Source organism: Anabas testudineus, chromosome 22 (genome assembly GCF_900324465.2).
Source record: "Anabas testudineus chromosome 22, fAnaTes1.2, whole genome shotgun sequence".
NCBI lineage: Eukaryota > Metazoa > Chordata > Actinopteri > Anabantiformes > Anabantidae > Anabas > Anabas testudineus.
In genome coordinates this window covers 17,069,145-17,091,175 of record NC_046630.1, presented here as the reverse complement: position 1 = coordinate 17,091,175, position 22,031 = coordinate 17,069,145, and the positions used below count along the sequence as shown (strand labels likewise).

The following is a 22,031-nucleotide window of genomic DNA, read 5'->3' as shown; positions in this document are numbered from 1 at the left end:
GAGTGTAAATATTGTGTTGGCACACCATATAAAGGCTCAAAGGGTTACTTGCTGAAATGATTAGTTTTATTTAACAAGATAACTACTAAGATACTTGCTACAGTATATGCCTTCTGATCATGACTGTTTACACCCCTGGATTCTGGAAACAGTAGTGCTGTTGCTTACCTTGGTAATTTTAAGTACATGAAATACTTAAATTAAAAGATTTGCCCAAAATATAATGAATTATGGGAACATTTCATGAAGTATATCTTTCTTTGGAGAAAACTTGCAGTGTTAGGCAGCTGTTGGCTCCTGAGTGACTGGCCAACGTGTCATGGTACTCCATCTAAGTATGGACTGGCCTGGCATTCATAGGGATATCTCACAGACTGGAGGGAAGATAAGATGGGGGGTGGTGTTTACCAGAAGAGATCCAGTGTCAGCTTATCGACCAGGGCTGGCTGCCAGACTGTGGCCTTGGATAAGAAACAGAAAAGGTCTTTGTCTTCAGTTGGGGCAGCGTGTTTGGTCTCTTTCCTATCTCAGTCCGTCACTACCCTAGCTAGTCCTGTACCAGGGCCTGGGTTTCACTACAGATACAGTATTTCAGTCTGAGTATTGTTCTAATATTTCAGATTTGATGAATGGAGACCGTGTTCAACCCATTATTTCTGGGTTACGTTTGGACATATAAGTCTTTCTGATAATACAATCAGAGCATGCTCAATTGATTTTGCCTAGCAAATGCCCATAACCAAATAAGAAATCTGAGATCTGCTGTATAATAATATGAAGCTATTTCACTTCTCATATTTGACATGCACTCCTGCTGTGCCTTTCCAAAGGCAACTTTAGAAAGCATATTTTTGGCTAGTTAAAGTAACTCTCAAGCTTACTAAGCAGATGTTAGAAATGGGTTATTAAACAAGTATTAAAACAATACCTCCTGTATGAGAGCTGGTTAAAATAGTGCCTGTCTAGCTTCTGTTTTGGGCTGTAAATAGACACAGCAGTGCGATTACATTTGCATTTAGCATACGCTTTTAACCAAAGCAACTTACGGTACAAGGCAAAAGCAGGGTAAGCATAAGCAGGTCTTGGACCCCTACTGGAGGTAGGCCAGCTGACTGTTGCATGGAGGACAGCAATGCTACCACTACACTATCCAGCCGAGGCTGTGCTAGATAGTGGAATGGAATTTTGTAGTGGGCCACCTTGATGATCATCTTTTAAAACACCATAAAATCTCAATTTACAGTTGTTACAGTTGGTACTAACTATTGGTAATTGTTGTAAATATAATATTTTACCAGTTCAGTTTAAACTAGGGGTACATTGGCAAACTGTTCTTACATACAGGAGGGACATTACAGGATGGTTGATTATTGAATTTATTTATTGAATAGTCAGATTTTAAGGAGATTTTAGCATTTGTGAATAAGGGGGCCATGACAAAAACCTTTTTTCTTTTCATTAATTCCCATATTTCCTCCGCATACCCAAACCTATGTATTCTCACAGATACAACTCCTCTGCGAGCATGCACAGTAGTGTCCTCCTCCTCTCCATATGCCTCTCAGCTCTATTTGAGTGCTCTCCATTTCAGCCCATTAGAGCCATCAAACAAAATTTACAGCCCTTTGGCTCCTCTTTCACTGCAGCTCTGTTCCCTGAAGTCCAACATTTTGATGTGCTTTGCCGTGTGTAAAGTAAGTGCCTGTTACAGTGTTTTGCGTGCGTTATTTTTTAGCAGTTTTTACTGCCACCTCTAGATACCACAAAACTTTAAACTGCTGTCTTTGTTTGGAAGGACATTCTTTAAGTGGCTAAGTTTTCGTGACAGTCAATAATAATATATTCATATTTTGACAGCTGAGGTTTTAAACCATTCTGATTTACAGAGAAAAATTACAGGGTACGGGGTACTTTTATTATTAATCAGTTTTATTCTTATGACAGAAATGAGGGAGGCTCCGCTGTCCTGTTTCAGAGTGAAGCACCTTCTACTTATCTACTTCAGTAGATGAGGTATAGAAAATGTATAAACCAGCTGTTATATTGAAGATAAAAAGAACATAAGAGGACCAAAGATGTCCATTGTGCCAGAAAAGGGATTGAGATAATGGTCTGATTTAAGGCCTGATATTTTTAAAGAGAGCTTTATTATCATTGTAACATATTGTAACATAGGTACAATGATAGCTGACCTGTAGAAGCCTGATACCGGACCTGTAATAATGAGGGTCAAAGGTAAAACTGAGACTGGAGTAGTATGGGGACCTTATGTTCTCACAATAAGCACTGTACTAAAAGTTCAATGGGGAACTCAATGCAAACCACTGAAATGATAATTAGAGGCAGCACATTTAAGTGTTGTGGATTAGATGAATCAGTGGTGGTGTGCAGTTTTTAATGGCAGATGGATTATGGTTAACTGTCTTGAAGAGCTGAAAAACGAATTCACTTGAAGGCAAATGAAATGATGCCACATGTCCACGAAGGAAAGACATGTCCTTTTTTAGAAGGGCTCGAGGACTGCAGCAGTTGTTTCTCTAAAGATAAGGGCCACTTGTAGGAAACAAGACATGGTCTTCTAAGTAAAAGTAGTTTCAATGCACTATTAAATATTCAGATTTGTGTGCTTGGAGGGGATGGTAATGCTTATTTCCCACAGCTCCTGACTCATCATTTCATAATGACAGGACCAAGAGGCTCTGACATGGGAGCAGCAGTGCCACACTTGGTGGCACTAATTCTTTAAAAAGAGAAAATTAACCTGTAAATAGGCTCTCTCGCTGTCATGGCTAGCTCTCTCTTGTGGACAAAAACATGTAGGAAGAGCAGCTGCCGAAAAGGCAGGATGTCAGCATAATTTGTGCTTAATTCTGTCACTATGCAGGTTTAAAGTTTCATGCTTAAAATAAATACAAAATTACCACCAGTTTAAAATAAATTAGCTCCCAAAATGTGGTTTGCTACTGGTTGTGTGGAGCTGTGATTTCCCTAGTCTGAACAGTTGACCACGGATTACAGATTCTTTGATCTATCTTGAAATCCCTTATTTTTCATTGTTGGTTAATTAGGCTTTTCAATGTACAAAATCTATACAGATTCAAATGATAAATTCAGTAATGTTCATTCACTCTTGGATTGTCTGTTTAGGTTGTTAGGAATTTACAACCTGAAATAATTTGGTCAGTAATCTTTATTTCCCCTCAAATAGACTATTCCTTGACAAGCCTACCAGAAAAAAACATAGAGCCACACAATGATGAGACATCATTACCTAATAACACTAACTAAAAACATGGTACAAACCACAAAACCACTGCATATAAAACCATATTAAAAATTGTTTTTGAACATGTTCCCATTCTTGTTTTGTTTCTTAACAGAATGTGTTCCTGCGACGAGGGAGTTCTCGAGGAGATGGGACAGTACCCACAGGACCCGATCGGAAAGGTTCAGTAATTCGTGGCGATGTCTTTTTGGTGGATGAGGACACTGACTTGTTAGATCCAGTCTACCAAAATGGTGGAAAAGTGAACCCTCAGTGGAAGCCCTCAAGAAATGGACTCCAGAAGGGGAAGCCTGAAGTCTCCTCTAAACATTTGGACGAGAACATTACCACAGAGAAAAAGACTGATTCAAGTGGGAGGTCTTCACCTTTGTTCCCCGGAAAGCCTTCTGATGACATCATTGACCTGGACACCCCCAAAAAACCCTCAGTAGGATTTCCTAAGGTCTCTTCAGATCCCACAACATCAACTGACTGGAACAAACTAAAAGAGGAGACTGATGCACAGACCAGAACTGTCTCACCTACATCTCATGTCATGACATCTGGCTCATTTCCAAAAAAAATAGTTGAGGACACTACGCAGAACACCACACATTTTGATGATAAAGTTGAATACAACAGTAAAAAGCCAGACAAGAAGCACTCTGGAATTGTCACCATTGTATCTAGGAATGGAGACCTGGTTCGGGGCTCAGATGGCAAACTGTACCAGCTCCACAGTGGCCCACCAGGTGAAATGGGCCCTCCGGGGCTGGAAGTGAGTGGTCTTATGGTCCTCTTGTTACTGAAGTGGCCTTGTTTGAATGCTTCTGTGTACAAAGTGTGCAAGAAATGAAGAAGTTTTTCCTAGGCTGCTTTGCATGCTTAAAAAAGTCCATTCAGCAATAGCTGTTTTTTTTTTCTATCTCTGTTTCAGCAGTAACAGTGATGTATTATATCAGAACTGTGTATTGTTGGAGGAGATAGAAACATTACAACAAGCCGTGTGAATGAAGAAAGTCTGATGTCTGTTTGTGTTTTACAGCTTACAGGAGATGTTCCCCATCAGCTTGCATCTGAATCTAATCAGTGGAGGTTAACATTGCTCAAACATATGCTAAGCCACATGTCTTTGATGCCGCAAGCTGACTACTCATAATACTGCATGGCTTCAAAATCTGAAAAAACAAAAACAGTTTATCACATAATTCCTTAGCATCTTAACCTCTAGTTCAGGTTATCTGATTGGTGGAGAAGAATTAATTGTACTATCCAGTCAGGGTTTACCTGGTGTAAGAGGTAGATCATCACACCAGAGCCAGACTGCACATCTGGTCATGTCTGGACCAGTGTGTGGAGTCACCCTACCATAAAATCCACAGGATCACTCAGCACCATTACTGTAATCAGAGCCAGCTGTAGGGAACATGAAGGAAGATGTCATGTTGGTTCTCTTTTTGTACTGAGTCTAAGGTCTTGCTTGCTTAGCCTGTAATGTTTTTAGCATCAGCCCTTACAACTATTGTGTCAAAATCAGTTTTATTTCAAAAAGGTACTTATTTTAGGCAGGCACAAAATAACCTCAAAAATCCCGAGGGAAAAACTGTGTCAGTCTGACACCTACTGCAATACTTAAAACTGTAAAGCTTTCATTTCTGTAAGTCAGTTTGGTAACATATTTTCTATGTTTGTTACATTTTTTCAGCAGATTTGGGAAAGCAGCATGATTGTTTTCTGGGGGCAGTACATTCATAATTGATTCATATCCAACTTTATATCCAACTGTGCTTTTTCAATTTCCTGGTTACTTCTGATACACACACTGTAGACCCCCAAACCTGCAGCATCTGGATTTTCAGACTTAACCAAACATGAACATTGATCAGATTTTATAAATTTGCTCAGATCCTGCAGCAGAATTCACTGTACAGAACAGAAAGTGTGCAGGACCCAGACTGTTTTAGTCCATGTGAATGTACAAGTACTGTGTATTTTACTACTCTAGCCATAACCATAGGTATTTAGAGGGTATGTGAATTTAATGGCTTTTGCTCTTGCTTCCTTTCAACAAGTGCTTGTCTCTCAGGTTACTGGACTTTGCCTTTAGGGACTAGTAGAAAGGTCTTTAGTTATACATTGTTTGAAATTGTTTAAGACACAGCAATTTTACAATTTGTCGACTTGTGTTTTTTAGGCTGATGATAAATCATATTTTGCATCTTATGCTTTTGTATTGAGGGTTATTACTATTTCTCCAGGGCTGTCATGGTGAGCTTGGCCTGCCTGGTTTTAAAGGTGATAAGGTAAGAGAACCTTGTTTATGACTCAATAACCTACCATTATTTTGTTAAGTTAGTCCTCTTGACTTGATTTTAAGGGCTGTTCCATTCTGTGCACCTCAACCCATATTGTTTTACTCACCTTAAATGTTTTAATACCTAGAGCTATAAAATCCTCCATCACATCTGAATATGTAATATTTATGCCACAGCCCAACTCTGCATTAAATCACTTCTATGATGTAATGTTACAAAAACAAGGTTGTTCTACAGTGCTAGCTATGCTGTACTTTTGCAAATGCGTACCACTTCCTTTTCATCTCACATAGGGTAAGATGGGGCCTGAAGGGAATCCAGGAAGAAGGGGAGTTCAAGGACCTCCTGGACCAGCAGGTTTACCAACCCTGTACCTGTGGAGGAACACTGCTGAGGAATGGGCAGCCTTTCAGGTAAGACAGAAAAGAACTGTTGATTTCATTTATTGTTAACAATATGTCCTTTTCCTTCTTCTAAACTAAATTTTAAGATCAAGCAAAATTCCTACTTTTATGCTACCGGTGACCACTAGCTGTTGTTACTGTACACATAGATTCAAGATATAAAATACTTTTTTAATTCATCCCAGAGGGAAATTGTTTAATCCTCCAATTATTTTCCAACCCTATGGCTGCTGGCTAACTGTGACTGGCCTCTGAACGTAACCCCAGTTTAGAAGATTCTGAACTTCTGAAGAGGTCAGAAACCAATTCAAAGGTTTAACATAGACTCAGTTAGACATGTTGGGCAAGGTGTGCACCACTGCTCTTATCCTACAGTATACCTCATACCCATTTTAACACATATACTCTGTGTCTCTCTTGTGTATGTGTTTCACCAGTCAAAATGTGGGCAAGATCTACAGCCCACTACAGCAGCTTTAGTTTATGGTTTATGATCCAGTACAAACAATGGTCAAACAATAAGTTTGCACTCAGAGCACACATAACATTGCAGGTGTTCTCGGCTCAAAGTTAGCTTCTTTGTTCACTTTTGTAATTAAAGTATAAAGCTGGTGGTTTCTATAGTTTTATTATTTTCAAAACATCCCATACGGAGAGTAAAACCACCAATAAATTGTATTGACTCATCGTTATGCCTGAATCCACAAACTGGTGTAGGTTATTCATCTGTACCACAGAGCTTCATTGTTGTTCAAAAACTATTTAAAAAATACCAGTGAGCCATACCGCTACACTCAGTGACGTTTCTTCATTAAAGACATGTGGGATCCAAGTTTTGTATAACTTTTCACGGTCTCTGAAAAAGGCAAGAGTCAAGTGAACATGTGCATGATCTCATATGCTGCTCAGCTATTTTCTCACACTACACATAACTTTTGGTTACAGTTCTTCAACAAACTTTTTGGTGCAGAGTCTGACGCACAAGCGCAGATTGTTGGATATGATGGAGCCCACATGTTTAATCAAGAAATGTGTCACCTGGTGTACATCAAAGGAGCATGGCATTAGGTCACACATTTGCATGTTGCTTAAAACATCTGAAGCAGTTTAAGTCCCTTACTTGCTCTTTCCCTCCCAGTATCATAATTCCTTGCCAGACACACAAAAGATTTCACAGATGCTCATACTACATTTGTACTGCATATAAAACCTTTATTCCTTCTGATCTTTGTAAAGGATAGAGTCAGGTATCTAAAGTTGAGTCATGTCAACTGCACTTCTTTCCTGTTCCATCCAAGTAGCAAACTCATCACCTCAGTCATTTTGTCCTTTGTCACTTCTGTACTTTAGGAATCCCCTTTTCAAGGGATCTATAATTAATTAATTAATATGAATTAATATAAAGAAACAAGCTAAACCTGTAAAAGTGTTGTGTATGTGTTCCTATGGGCACCTGGTCATTGTTTTAAAACACACTTGAAAAATTGTGAACCTGTCTTTTAATCTTTCTTCAGTGGTCACAGCTGTTAGTATGTCATCATGATGGAGAACTGCAAATTCTTTATTGAAAAAAGATGACAGGAAATAAAAGTCTGCTTGTAGTTTGTGACAGTGATTTGTTACGGTATGTGCTTTGAACTTTATGTGGACAGACTGCAAAATAAGGGTCAGTGATCTTTGGAATTTGAGAGATGGATTTCGTTGTAAGTTATGTTGTGTCAATGCACTTTTTTATTCATTTTTATTTTTCTTTTCTGCATGTTTCTGTTCTTCCTGTAGCAAACCAATTTCTACCAGTTACTCTGTGCTGGTTGGCCTGTAAGTATACTGTGACAATTTACCTTTTTTGTTGGGTTGTAGTTGTTTTTACCTAAGGCTGGTTTCTTTTTGTGAGCTTGCAGATTAAAGAAGGTCCTGCAGGATTACCTGGAGAGATGGGCAAACCCGGCATACAGGTTTAAGATCCACAGTTATGAAAAAAGATTGTGAACCAATACATTTTACAGTTTTAGAAAAGACTAGATTAATCCTGAACAACCAATGTTTTTTTTTTTTTTTTTTTGTGATCTTCTTCCCTAGGGGCCACCTGGTGAACCTGGTCAACGTGGCCAGCCAGGGATGCCAGGAGAGATGGTAAGCATGCAAGTTAGAAAAGAGCAATAAACGTAATGGCCTAATAATACAGAACAGTTTTAAATATTTTGTTTCCATTTTTAACAATGCATACAGAATGGAAGAGTTGGTCTGTCAGTTGTCAGTCGTTATTTTGGTTCAGATTAAAATATCTCGACTAATACTAGATGGAAAGATGGAAAATTTGGAAATCCTAATGTTTTTTAAAAGTTTTTCCTCTTTGCCTCTAGCTTTATTATCAATTTACCCACTATTTTGATTCATCGCCAAATACTTGCAAAGCTGATTCATAATCTAATTTTGTTTGTGTGTTTCTGCTAATTAGCAAATATTAGCATGCTGACATGCTTAACATAGATCCTGAACATGGTAAACATTACCCATATCAAAGATCGACATCGGTGGTTGGACTCCATTCTGGAACCAAAGAGGCATCTTTCCAGACTAAAAATGCTAAAAACAAAAAGCTAATAATTAATTACATTTTTATTCGATTTAGATTAGAACGGTCACAGATAGGCTATCTTGGCAGAGGTGTGTGTGTGTGTGTGTGTGTGTGTGTGTGTGTGTGTGTGTTTTCGGTTGCTATGTATTAGCACACAAGCAAAAAATAGGCTAAATGCAGCAGCATGTTGGCAGAGTAATATTGAGCACACTGCTGTACCTACAACAACCCTACAACCCTAATGCAGCAAGAATATGGACTTCCAGGCCTTTTGAGAGTTTTGAGAAATCGCATCTTGTCTTATCTTATCTTACTAAAAATGAATTTATTTAGAAGAATACAGAATGAAAACTTATCTACATAATAGGAAAAAAATTGTTTAAAGCAAAGAAAAAAACTTTTTTTCCCAGTAAGTCTGGACCTAAACTGGGGAAGACTCAAAGTGACCAGTCCCTTGGACTTTTAGTAGAATACCCCTGATCTACAGTATACTGTATGCTAGCATCATCATCTGAGCATGTGGGCATGCGCAGCAAGCTTAAAGCACAGTGACAGCCTCAACTAGTACACAGTGCATGTTGCATGTGGTCTCATTTTCATACTGACAACATCATTTACCTATAGATTTTCATGACCTATTTTGTGTCTGCTCTTTCCAATGCTTTGTTTAAGTTTATTAAAGCATCCAGTTATTTCAATAGTACTAAAAGAATACTGTGGATATCCACGTTTCATTTGAATAATATCTGATATAGTTGGTGTCAGTGGAAACCTTGGGATGTTGAAATTAACTTTATGTGACCAATGCTTGCCCATACAATACAAGTTTAAAAAGATGGACACACCAGTGGAACAGTTGAGCATTAAGTTGAATTAAGTGTAATATGGCTGGTGGAGCAGAACGAGTGTGGTTAAAATGAGTGGGTGTTTGGAAACGCTCTGTGCATGAAACTCCCGATGATGTAACCATTCTCATATTGAGAAAATAAGCCATAAAAATATTTTAATTATCAAATTAGGGAGTTACAATTTTTAATAAATTTGATTACACTGCGGTGTAGTTGATTCAGTTTTCTAAATTTGTTTCGTGTTGTTTTCACAAGTTTCTCTCACTGGAACCTCCCTGCTTTTCATTTCATTTGTTCAGTTACAGAATATCAGGTAGTCATTTGAACTGTGTGGCATTCATCAAAATCATCTCACATAAACAGGAGTTCTGTCATTTCATTTATTGACATGTATTGTGTGAGGTCTCAACTGCATAATGAGTTGGAAGTTTCAGACCAAACACTGTGGTTTGGGATAGCTAGAAACACTCAATCCACTGTGTAAACCCATGTGTGTGAGAATATTCTGTTTGTTTGTCTTGGATTCACAGTGAATGAAAGCACATTTTTGTTTGGATAGAGATAAACAGGGGTGGAGTGCCCTGGTAGCTGAATGGTTACAGCACAGGCCACATAATGGGACCTTGCATGCCTTTTCACTTGTTACCATCAAGGGAAGTCAAAAACATCTTGAATAACTGGAGGTGATCTTATGATTTCACCTGAATGTCTGTCAGCTCTGAACTCTGCATGTTTTATGAAGTTAATCATTTTTTGTGTTGTGGGATGTCTATGTGGTCCAGTCCAATGGGTTTCCAGCCTGATGGGCCTCCCACAAGGTGTCACAAGATACAGCTCAAGGTGATTAACAGGAAAGAAAATCAGAAAAAGTATTTTTCCAACACAAACATTTTAATAACTTTCCTTAGACTAATCTTTTATTAAGTGCTGGACAATTGTATTTAGTGTAATGAATTTCTAACATTTCATAAGGGGGGCACACTCTCAGAGAAGCTGTCCAGTGTGCAAAAGTTCAAGTTGTCTTTGTACTGGCGTTCCCACATGTGCATGGGTGTTATTGAGTATTGAGTTGAGTAATACGTTTTTGAATAACTAGATTTATGAAGCCAAAATGCCAAACGATTTGTCTGATGTGGGTGTTGTCACTTTTCTCTGTCAGGGTTCATTGTGAATTGAATATTGAATAATTATGTAATGACATTTTTCTATTAAGTAAATTAGACTAATATAGACGTATTAATTAATTAATTAATTATTTCATCAAAATATATTGATCAAAATAGTCAAATAATCTGTAGTTCTGTGTAGATGCACTCTCAGCTTAAAATGTACCGTTGCCCAGTGCCAACACAGGTGGTTCAGCTATTCACTCTGAGTCAGTACACATTTGCCACTTGTCTTCAGGCAGAGTTATTGCAGACTACAGTCTTTTAGACAGTGTGTTGTTACTCAGGTGATGCCTTATCTGTGGGATGAATGACTCCATCAAGTGCTGGGGAGAATCAGTGTCTTCACAGTAAGATTTGTATTTTATATTGTGCAGAAACTATCCCAGTACTTTTGTTTGTGTTGACTAACAGGCTGATACAGAAACAGTCAGTAACTTACTCTGATAATTAATGTTGCCTGACAGGGTGAGCGCGGTCGCAGGGGCCCTTCAGGACGAGCTGGAGTCCCAGGGAGACATGGAGAAAGTGGAGAAGATGGTCAGCCCGGGTCACCTGGTGCTCCTGGGTCACAGGTGGGCACATTATGTATATTAAACAGTTAAATGGCGCACAGAACATTGAATGTGTGGCATGAGTGTGTTACAAATGATGTGTTTTTCCTGCCCTTTCCATCCTCAGGGTCCCTGGGGATACAGAGGGGAACGAGGGTCCAAAGGAGAAAAAGGTGACGAGGTGAGGAATTTATCAGAACAGCTGCTGTTGTGAGGAAGAAAACTCAGTGCCATAAACATTTGATTTACTGTATGTGAAATTATACATATGTGTAGCCAAGAAGGTGTTATCCTACATGCAATTAGAAAAACACCACTGAATCCCTTTACTCTGTCTTACAGGGACATCACTCATTCATAAATCACACACTGGTAAATGATCCAGATTTAGCCAAAAGACTCATTTGTATCTGTGGTCCCTGGACAAATCTTACAATGTCGCAGTCTGCACTTATTTAGCACATAATCTGACATTTTTCTAAACACCAAACTGATCAGTCCTTTTACTATTTTATTAGTTATTGGCAGTATTTACACATTCAGCAGAAGGAAAAAAATATATATTAAAATATAAATATATTTTGTTTCATTTATGTTTTGTCCCTCATTTTGTTCTCTGACAGCTTGAGGCACGAATTTGGTTCTTAAGCTTGTTCTTGTTTTGTTCGGCAGCTACTTGCTTTGTAACTTTGACAGCCTTTTTGGTTCTTGTCAGGTAGTGACACAGTCAGTTTCAGTTTAAGTAGAACTTTAGCTGAAAACAACCACATTAAAAACACAGTGTGAAACCAGTGAGTGTGAACTATTTAAGGGTCGGAAATCCAAAAAATGAACTTGAACTGAAGCTATCAATCTCTTTAGAGCTTATGTGAGTTGAGTTATTTTTCTCCTTGGGTTCGCTACAAGCCAACCTTTATCAAAAAGTAGTTGTGTGATGATTTTTTAATACAAAAATATTGATTATAATGCTTTAAATCCACATTTATATAGAACAATGTAGAATAATAAATTGCTCACTGCCTATGTATACAAAACCATTGTAGACAATTATTTTTTTCCCAACCTCCCCAGGGCCGCGTTGGCCTTAATGGTCCTAAGGGGGAAACTGGTGAACCTGGTGAAAAGGTAATCTGATTAATTTAATCATAAGTCTTAAACATTTACATGTGAAGTTTTATTGATTGTGTACATTAGTGACAGAGACACAGCAGTACACAGTAAGCCTCATAGGACCTTTGGTCATTTTATTTGTGAACTATGTACAAACAAAAAGCTTAAAAACAGACAGATCAAACTGCCTGTAGATCTGGTACCATTTAGACATGCTACAATGTACTGTAGTCATCATGTACTGTTTTATTTCTTTCTATAGGGCTCAGCTGGTTTACCTGGCCCACCTGGTCCTGTAGGCCCACCGGTGAGTGTCTCTATCATTAGGCTTCTTTTAAGTTGCTTAAGCCTCTATTCATAACCTCGAACAAAGTAAGAGATGCATGAGCCAGAAGCATTTCTTCTGTGACTAAAACATAAAACAAAACATTTAACATTTAACATTTAATGTACAACAACAGTCTGCAGGACAAGATGCCAGCCATTTTGTTATCAGATTAAAACAATTAGAAAGTAGCAGCTGTCCTTGTCTAATACATTTCTTATACATCCAACTAGTGTAAAATAACAGGAACAAAACAAACAATCAGCTTTTGTGAAAGAAAGACATGTGCTTTTGAATCCCCTCTAATCCCTAATCCAATCCCTCTTTGAACTTTAAGTTCCAAGCAGCAGAGCACTGACTCCCATTTTTCTCTCGGGTCTATTCTTGGGTTTACTTTGATTCTACTCGGCATCAGAACCTCTGCCTCACAGTATTAGCCCAAGCCATCTGACCAGTAGACAGTAATCTGTTTGGTTAATCCTCACTATGGGTTCAGTGTTTTCTGTACATTTGATAAGTGGCAATGACTACTTTGAATTTTCTCCACAGGGGCCTAGGGGAATCCGAGGGGGATATGGGCCAGAGGGGCCACGTGGGCCTGATGTGAGTGATGTGCTATCTGTCTAGTTGCTCAAGAAATTTGTCTTAAGTATTTAAATGCCCCTCTTGAACAAATGAATATTGTTCGGTCGTGTACGGTTATTGTAGTTGTGACATTTTTTACTATTACTTCTGTCATTCATGTAATTATGGTGAGGTGATCTAGTTCAACTAAAAATGAATATTCAGCCTTTAATAATACTATTGTTACCGCAATGATTGAAGTGACTTTTGAAATAAACTCCACATTAATTTAACTCCTGTACATTTTGAGACTGACTCCTTGTTCGGGCTTAGTTATTGATCATTTAGTGACAGAAGAGCCCATGATGGACTACGAGTAAAAGCAGGATGGTGTATCACTCATGCTGTTATGTACTCATTGTTATTAGGGGGAGAGCGGCCTGGACGGCGCCCCAGGCCTGCCAGGGCTTATGGTAAGCCAACAGACAAATTAGGTGGCAAATTGTCCTTGCCAAATTTGATTCATTTACCTTTATATTTGTTTGTGTGTGTCTCACAGGGTGCACCAGGCTTTACAGGACAAGTTGGTGCACAAGGAGTTAACGGCTCAAGGGTGAGATTACACCACAGCAAGTATTTATTATAAGTCAGTTTATCTGACTAATGAAAATAAATGTCTAATGACATTTAATCTGAATGTTAAAGATGGTCTTGGTCTGGCTGCTTTTTGTTCAGCACTAGATGAATAATTACACTGTGCAGTGATGAAAAACCATGAATTGTCAATCACAATTTCAAAGAGTCGCTAATAACACTAGACTTTCATTTCTTTTTCAATTCAACCAATATTCCAAAACCCCAAAATATTCAAATTGCAATGATAGAAAATGAAGAACAGCGTTAAATATGTCTAATGTTCGAGAAGCTGAAACCTGAGAATGTTATTTCTGCTTGAACAACTTAAATGATAGAATGGATGATTGATAGATTCAAATATTCTTTACATTGACAGTCATGGACTTCATAGATCTAAAATCAAATATCCAAACTTAGATTTTGTGCGTAATTTCCTTTGTGTATAAATGGTTTATTTTTTCTTTCAGGGGGACATGGGACCTGTTGGCCGTGTTGGTCCCAAAGGCCCACAGGTATAACTTTACTGTAGTTATACTGAGGCTGCAGGTATTCATCTTGCTGGAGATTCTGTTTGACATGAAAAACTTTTTTTTTTCTAACTAGGGACCTCCAGGTTTAGAGGGGCAGATGGGACCTCCAGGTATCAGAGGACCCCAGGTGAGTGTGGTTCAATGCAGGTAACCTGTCACTGCAGGTGTTTTAATTGTTGTGATGCTGCATCATTCATTTTACTGTATGCAAAGTACAAGAGGTCACTGTCACTCATTTTTACAGGGACACCCAGGACTGATCGGTGCTCCTGGACCTAAAGGAGATCCTGTAAGTGCCCATGTTTTTATCTTTTGTCTTTGGAAGTGCTCATAGTCCAGAACGCAGTCACTCTACTTATACATTAAATGCAGGACAATAGACCGACCTTAAATAGCAGTGCCACATTTACAGGAGCATGAGTAAAATGGAGGGTGTTAAAATAGAGAAGAGGTATGTTTTAGTTGTACTTAATTAACTTAATAGACACTTGTGCCAAACAATTACCTCAAGGTGTTCCTGAGATATCATGTTTATGTGAGTGGGGCAGACAGATGGGCAACTTGAAAACACAATGTCTCCTGCTACAGTTGTCGCAAACACATAGCCATAAAAACAGAGGCAAATAGCATATTCAAATTTAGTTTCAATATTAGTGAAGTGCAGCTCAGGTCAGTTTGGAGACAAAGTTTATTTTTTCCCCAATAAAGGTTTTTTGAGGGGACAGGTTTTTCTTATGTATTTCAAGAATTTAAGGAGAAGGTGGCGTTGTGGTGCAGACAGTAAAATCTACTTCAAGTTTAAGTTCACCCTTTAGGTGATGTGATGTTGTTTTAATTATTTTAAAATAGTGACCAAATGACTTTTCATTCTGATGTAAAACTCCTTGAGTAACCACAGTGTTCTGTGTTGTTTCTTTGCCTTTCGGTTTGATGTTAGGGGCCTATGGGGCTAATGGGTGCCCGTGGGGATCGTGGCTTTGAGGGGCCCATGGTGAGTTGCACTATTCTGCTAAATATTATGTTGATATATTACAGTGATCCACACGTAGATACACACTTTGTATGAACAGACCCGGTGTATGTTACAAGCAGTTGTGAATAGAGAATTCCATGTTAATTGTTTACAAGGTTGCAAAGTCTTTAATTGTTTGTCATTATAGCAGCCATATTTCACAGTTCTTACTAAATGACAGTACATGAAGAAATATTTTCACCCCAATCTATACATACTGTAAAAGAATACCCCTGCTCTGGCCTCACAGTGCCATCTTCTGGTTGTAGCAAATCATGACATGATGCTTTGAAGACACCTCATCTAAAGAATAATCTTTATGTCATCATAACAAAACAAAAGCCAAATACAAAAAGTATCGAAAAGCATGAAAAGAAAACAGGAGAGCAACAGTAGTAGCAGCATTATGTATTTACTCGGGATTTTCTGCTGTTTTCCACAGAAATCGTGTAACTTATCATAGCAGATTCATTACTTATTCCAAATAGATGCAATGAACAATGATTAACTTCTTCCCTCACCAACCACTTAAGCCTCTAGGTGTTGTTTAAATTAAATGATGAAAGCACTGCTGTTGTAGGTATAGATTGGGCCAGAATGTGAGTAATTTGCTCATGAATTAGCTTTTTGATTCTTCGTCACCTATTCATTAATCTGTTGTCATTGTGAAATTGTTCTTTTTGGTCTTACTACCAGGGAGCATCAGGTCATCAAGGACCTATGGGTTTTCCTGGGGGAATGGTAGGTGCTCATTATAGTTATATATTATACAGTTATATATTTACTGCTAAGCAGTTCTCCTTGAGTTAGATATTTTGCTTGCCTTTTACCTCACTTGTAAGTCGCTTTGAAAAAAAAGACTAAAATGTAAATGTACTGTAAATGTATTAGCTTAACCTACTTCAGCCATTTTCTTCTTTACAGGGTAACAGAGGACATGATGGGGACAAGGGCAATCTAGGACCTAAAGGAGACAAAGTAGGAGCCATTGACGTTCTAATACTGAAAAGAGATAATAAAACAATGTCAGAAACACATTCAAGAGAAAATCTTAAAATGGTGGAAAAATTTGTATAATCTTTTATTTCATGCTTAGTATTGGATAAGAAGTTTGACTATTCTTTAGTCTGATTCGCAAATATAAAGCTATAGCCAGCAGCTGGGCTATATATGCCTACGAGTAAATCTCATTAATCAACACCTTATTTCACATTTGTTCAATCAGCACAAAGACAAAAAGTGATTAAATTGGTTGTTGTAAGCGTATCAAAAGTGTAACTAAAATCCCACATACTGTGTGACTCAGAAAGATCTCTGTTTTTTCTCTCAGGGTATCCGGGGAGCAACTGGCATTAGGGGGCCTCAGGGAGAGAGGGGCCCTGCTGGCTTCCCAGGTTTCCCAGGGACTGAGGGCCAGCCAGGCCCCAAAGGAAATGAGGTACATTGTATAACATATACAGCCACTTCAAATATACTTATAAACAAAAAGCTTTTTACAATAAGTTGGTCTACACTGGCAGTGTGACTGTTTAGAGCTTCTTGCAGCTTAGTGTTTTCATGACAAACATGATTGGCTTAACTGATTTTTATATTTCTTCACTCAGGGCACAAATGGAGAAACTGGCCCTGAGGGAAAAAAGGGCAGCCATGGGTTAAAGGTCAGTTGTAATTTGTGTGTCTCAACAGTAAGAAATGTCAGATGATTTCATATGTTGATCCAAATGTCACATTCATGTGTGAAACTCTAGAGCCTCTAGTGGCCTCCTGCATATAAATTTAACAGTCCAGGTTTGTGACATGAATGAATGTTTGATTGGAATAACATAAATTTATGACATCCCACAACTGTCTTTCTTCATTTGGTCATTCCATAGAAATATTTAGGCTTCTTTTCCTAAAACATGCAGATCAGATCAGATGTTCAAAACATAACAGCATTTGTTAAAAATAAGAATCAACTGATTAACGAGTTTAGGAATGAATGATGTGATGACTTTCACTGTCTTGCCATTATTTTTAATGTAGTTTCTGACTCTTTAAACTTTGACCATGTGTTTATTAAAAAAATTGGTTTGATTTCTCTGTCATTAACATGTTTATTTCTAAAGGTGATTTTAGGGATTTGAATGATTATTAAATATTATGTCTAACAATATCTTTACTTTTACAAACCCTAACTCTGCAATACAGGGAAAAAACTTTTGTTAAGAGCTAAAATATATCAGGATGCACTAGAGGACAACCCTAATGTGCATAACAACCACAAGTGAGGACTGTTTTGTACTGCATGCTGATGCTCAGTCACTAATATCAGAACCTTTTTACAGGGGAACAGGGGACCAGATGGACGTACAGGAAAACCAGGAACCAGAGGGAACAAGGTATAACACTGCTGCTGGTAGTACTGTCATGATCTCTGTCATGAAGATTTTATGAGGATGAAATGGTTGTTTATAGAATAAAAATATTAGGACAGAATATAGTAAACTAAATTCTCTTTGGAAACTACCTGCAAAGTTTACCTGTATCATTTTCTGCAGAGGTCACTGCACTTCCAGTGCTGCCTGTTAAGTGTATTTGGAGTCTATTGCAAGTTCATATTTTCTCTTTTCTTTTCTCCAGGGTCGAACTGGACAGAGGGGCCACCCTGGTCAACTGGGTCCATCGGTAAACATGCCCAAAACCTTTTAGCTTTGGTCATAAGTTCAGGTCCCTAAAAATGATGAATAATTGCATTTATAAAATAGTTGTCGATAACCTGTTTTCTAGTTTGAAGGATAAGGTAATTGAATTAACAGATTTTTAATATCTCTAATATTAGACAGTGCTACTGTTCTTGATATAAATTGATTTCTTGTTTTTGTTGAAAAACTACTTAGTATATCAGAGAAAGAGACTTTTACAGGACAACTCTGTGTGATTTTGTTCGGTTTCTCCCAGGGTTTGCCAGGGCCACCAGGACCAGAGGGAGTAGAAGGAAAGCCTGGTACACAGGTTCCCATTCTCTATCATATTTCAATCCCATCACCTGTAAATTCCTTGTGTGTGTCTGTGTGTCTGCTTCCTCCATCCTCCTGTACCTGTTTATTAATTTGTCCATTAGTTATCATAGTAATCGGAACGTATCACATTCACTTCATTACTTGGTTTTTGTCCACTTCTGTGTCTTTTAGAAGATACAGGGCTTAACCTGGTGATGAGTATGAAGGGAAGTGATGTATATATTGTATTATCACAGACACAGTGCAAGATCATGTCGCTGTTTTGGGCAGATTGTAAGCAATTACATAGTGACAGATGGAAGAGTGCTAATAATGTCAATACTGACTGCCAAGTCAAGTATAGGTTACTTTTGTGTAGTAATTATTGGTTTAGACACAAGGAGGCAGTCTTTGTACATTACAGTGATGAGCTGTTGTGCATTTTCATTTTCTTACATTTTCTCATTCAGTCTGACACCTCCCCCTTTGAGGGAATGTGTAGCAAAAACCGATAAAAGTTTTAATGAGTGAGATTAAGATGCTTATAAATCAGATGCTTTGATAAGCTGGAGATGCATGTTACATTAATTCTTTAAAGTAATAATAATTACCATCGGCATTCCAAATGACCTCTGTTGTTGGGATGAATTGCATTGTTGGTATTTTGTCTCTCCCTGTTCCAGGGTCCCTCGGGTGCAGCTGGGAGTGCCGGCAGTAAAGGACAGACGGTAAGACTGTTAGCCGCTGAATAACCTCAGCGTTCCAGTCATGACCTCATCATTCCTGCAGTTCACCCGAATACAAACACATTACTGCTGTTTTACAAGACATCTTATGATGAAATTATAAAGAATTTTATAGGTCTATGAGCAGGCAAACACAAAGAACATTGCTAAACAGAACACAACAGAATCCACTAGCAACCACTAAAAGTTATGTGTGTAGACTGTTAAATTTTAGGCCTGGTTAGGACAAATCAGAGTTCATGTACGGTACAATGGTGCTTAAGAGTTTATGAACGCTTTTAAATTTTCTGTAAAATATGACCTAAAATGTTATCTAATGTTCACACAAATACTAGATTATGCAATACAATGGCATTCAAATCAACAACTAAATAATTTTTTTATTGTGGATAGTTATCCAAGCTTAAATATTTGCATGTGTCCTTCAGTGACACGCTTTTTGCAGCAATAATTGCATAAACAATTCCAGTAACTGTTTAATGAAGCCCCTCCAAAACAAAGCCGATTCCTCCTTACCTAAATCATTATGTTGCCACCTTAATGTTTCCATCATGTTCACGTTATGCTGTTATGTAGTGTTCGCTTGTTGCTTCTCATTCAGATCCACACGGCATTGAGCAAACTGTTGTTCACTGTTCTCCAGATGCTGGACTCATAAACACTGATAATAGTCACTGCAAGAGTGGCTTTTAGTTTCCTAGACGTTACCCTGGGTTTTGTTGTGACCTCTTGGGACATTACACATTTTTCCTCACCTGCTCTTATGAACTCTGTCAGCCTACCACTCCTAGGGAGGTTAAAGGTGATGTTCTCCATTTGTACATGATCCCCTTGAAAGTGCCACTAGCGTAGTCCAAACTCCTTATAATTGTTTTGTAATTCTTTCCGGCCTGATGACAACAAATATTCTTTTAAGGTTCCAGCAGTCTTCTTTGTTGCCATGACATGCAGACCTGTGTTGGCAAGATCAGAATTTGATAGAGAAGCTCAACGTCTCTCTTCCCATCACAATAGCTACTGAAGGCACAGGTTCACATACTTTGCCACATGCATTTATTTAGGATTGGATACATTTTGAAAATCTTTTTTTGTCTCAGTTGTTTAATTTATGTAGTTTTAGGACATTTTAGGTCATATTTATGCAGAAATAGAAGACATCTCATTACCACTGAGAGTGTGTATGTATCACATGCATGCTCACATATACTTCATGTAGTATAGACACACTCATTGTCCAAAAGCACTTATATGTCTTTGTTGAACATGTCATTCAAAATGTGTTCAAATGCTGTAGCATTAAGATTTTCTAGCAGTGAAACGAAGTGGTCAAAGAAAAAAAAGAAACAGCCCAAGAGCTAATATTTTATGCTCAGTAATGTGTGTTAAAAGTTTTAATCTCCTGAGAAAATTCTTAATTAGTAAATCCTCCTGAGAGGACTTACTAATTAAGAACTCCAGATGTACAGCTGCTTACTACCAAGTTCTGTAATACCAAATTTGCATACTACATACATTGTTAATTAATATTATTAATTAACAAAGACAAATGCAACCTCTTAGAGAGTCTTAAACTCTTAATTACCAATACATTATCCATAAAAGTAATTATGGAGTAGCCTTACAAATGCTGTAAAATGAAATGGCCAAAAACAATTAAATGCCAGATTAAACAACTTTTAGTGGAATACTGAATCAATTTCTCTAACTAATTTAGTAGTCCAGTTCACATGTGCTAATTGGAAGAAATGAATGACATTTGCACTTTATTAATTTCAATCAGCTTTGCGGTTCTGATTATGTTATTGAAAGCTGTTTTGTCCCTTTTTACTTGTTGTGACATTTTTGTTATTGCTTCTTGTGCTACTATTCCAGGGTTTTCAGGGAATTGCTGGTGAAAGGGGAACAGATGGTCCACTGGGTTCTTCGGTACGCTTCATTGTCAGTCTGGGGCTTTGTCATTTAGAAAACAGAGGAAAGCTGTAACTACTTTATGAAACAGATTTTTTCAGAGCAGCTAGGAGGAGGTTTGTTGAATATTAACATTTTCAACAAAACACAGAGAAGTTTCCTGTGACACAAATATTTAGGCCAATGTGCACTCCTCGTAATATGATTGATACATAGGACAATACAATACAATGTTATTGATCTATACTTAAGCCCTTTGGTGACAGAGGTTTGGATTTATATCTGATAGGGACCACCAGGAAAGACAGGACCTCCAGGCTCACCAGGACCCCCAGGAGAAAGGGTGAGTCCATCAGTGCAGATGTCAACACACACATACTATATCTGTTGTATTGTTGTATTTTATCCTAACAGTTCCTAAAAGTCCTAAAAGTGCTCTAAAATTCACAGGGTTTCACAGGAAAACCAGGCATGGAGGGACCTCAGGGCCCAGTAGGCATGTATGTAAGTGATTGTTCAGCAGGAGAGATACACCTGTACTACATTTTCACAGCATACAGTACAATGTATATACATAGTGTATATGCAGTACATGAACTGTGTACTGTATTACAGCAAATTATGACTTAGGACATAGTAAAGTAAATAAATAATGGAATGTTTATTGTCATTTGTCACCACACCGAATTTGAAGTGAAACACTCAAGATGTGAGCAACGTCAAGATTTTCAGCTTTAGTTTAAGAGGTTTGACTGAAGTGGGACATTAATTCAATTCAAATCAGTTTTATTTGTATAGCGCCAATTTACAACAGAAGTTATCTCAAGGCACTTTACAGTGTCTATGGTTTAAGACCTTACAGAAAATATTTATACAAAAAAGTATAGAGAAAACCCAACAATCCCATTTAAACAAGCTTTAGGCAACAGTGGAGAGGAAAAACTCCCTTTAGAGGAAGAAACCTCCAGCAGAACCAGGCTCATAGTGGGCAGCCATCTGCCTCGACCGGTTGGAGTGAGAGGGAAGAGAAGAGAGAAAAGAACAGCAGGCAATAAAGACAACAACAAGCAATAAAGACAACAACAAGCA

At 38.0% G+C, this 22,031-nt stretch overlaps 1 protein-coding gene across 3 annotated transcripts in view; it reads left to right on the top strand.

Annotated features, from left to right (window-relative positions):
• The window catches only part of si:ch211-196i2.1 (collagen alpha-1(I) chain), an 81,875-nt gene that overhangs the window by 38,365 nt on the left and 21,479 nt on the right, over window positions 1-22,031 (top strand). For all 3 annotated transcript variants that reach the window (XM_026340142.1, XM_026340141.1, XM_026340143.1), the window contains 28 exons: window positions 3,381-4,043; window positions 5,524-5,568; window positions 5,874-5,993; window positions 7,764-7,802; window positions 7,886-7,939; window positions 8,064-8,117; window positions 11,044-11,151; window positions 11,258-11,311; window positions 12,202-12,255; window positions 12,503-12,547; window positions 13,115-13,168; window positions 13,558-13,602; window positions 13,689-13,742; window positions 14,233-14,277; window positions 14,369-14,422; window positions 14,540-14,584; window positions 15,233-15,286; window positions 16,004-16,048; window positions 16,232-16,285; window positions 16,638-16,745; window positions 16,912-16,965; window positions 17,635-17,688; window positions 17,930-17,974; window positions 18,248-18,301; window positions 18,972-19,016; window positions 20,907-20,960; window positions 21,232-21,285; window positions 21,393-21,446. In XM_026340142.1, the coding sequence (XP_026195927.1) occupies window positions 3,381-4,043; window positions 5,524-5,568; window positions 5,874-5,993; window positions 7,764-7,802; window positions 7,886-7,939; window positions 8,064-8,117; window positions 11,044-11,151; window positions 11,258-11,311; window positions 12,202-12,255; window positions 12,503-12,547; window positions 13,115-13,168; window positions 13,558-13,602; window positions 13,689-13,742; window positions 14,233-14,277; window positions 14,369-14,422; window positions 14,540-14,584; window positions 15,233-15,286; window positions 16,004-16,048; window positions 16,232-16,285; window positions 16,638-16,745; window positions 16,912-16,965; window positions 17,635-17,688; window positions 17,930-17,974; window positions 18,248-18,301; window positions 18,972-19,016; window positions 20,907-20,960; window positions 21,232-21,285; window positions 21,393-21,446 (2,208 nt within the window). The remainder of the gene's footprint in view (window positions 1-3,380; window positions 4,044-5,523; window positions 5,569-5,873; window positions 5,994-7,763; window positions 7,803-7,885; window positions 7,940-8,063; window positions 8,118-11,043; window positions 11,152-11,257; window positions 11,312-12,201; window positions 12,256-12,502; window positions 12,548-13,114; window positions 13,169-13,557; window positions 13,603-13,688; window positions 13,743-14,232; window positions 14,278-14,368; window positions 14,423-14,539; window positions 14,585-15,232; window positions 15,287-16,003; window positions 16,049-16,231; window positions 16,286-16,637; window positions 16,746-16,911; window positions 16,966-17,634; window positions 17,689-17,929; window positions 17,975-18,247; window positions 18,302-18,971; window positions 19,017-20,906; window positions 20,961-21,231; window positions 21,286-21,392; window positions 21,447-22,031) is intronic.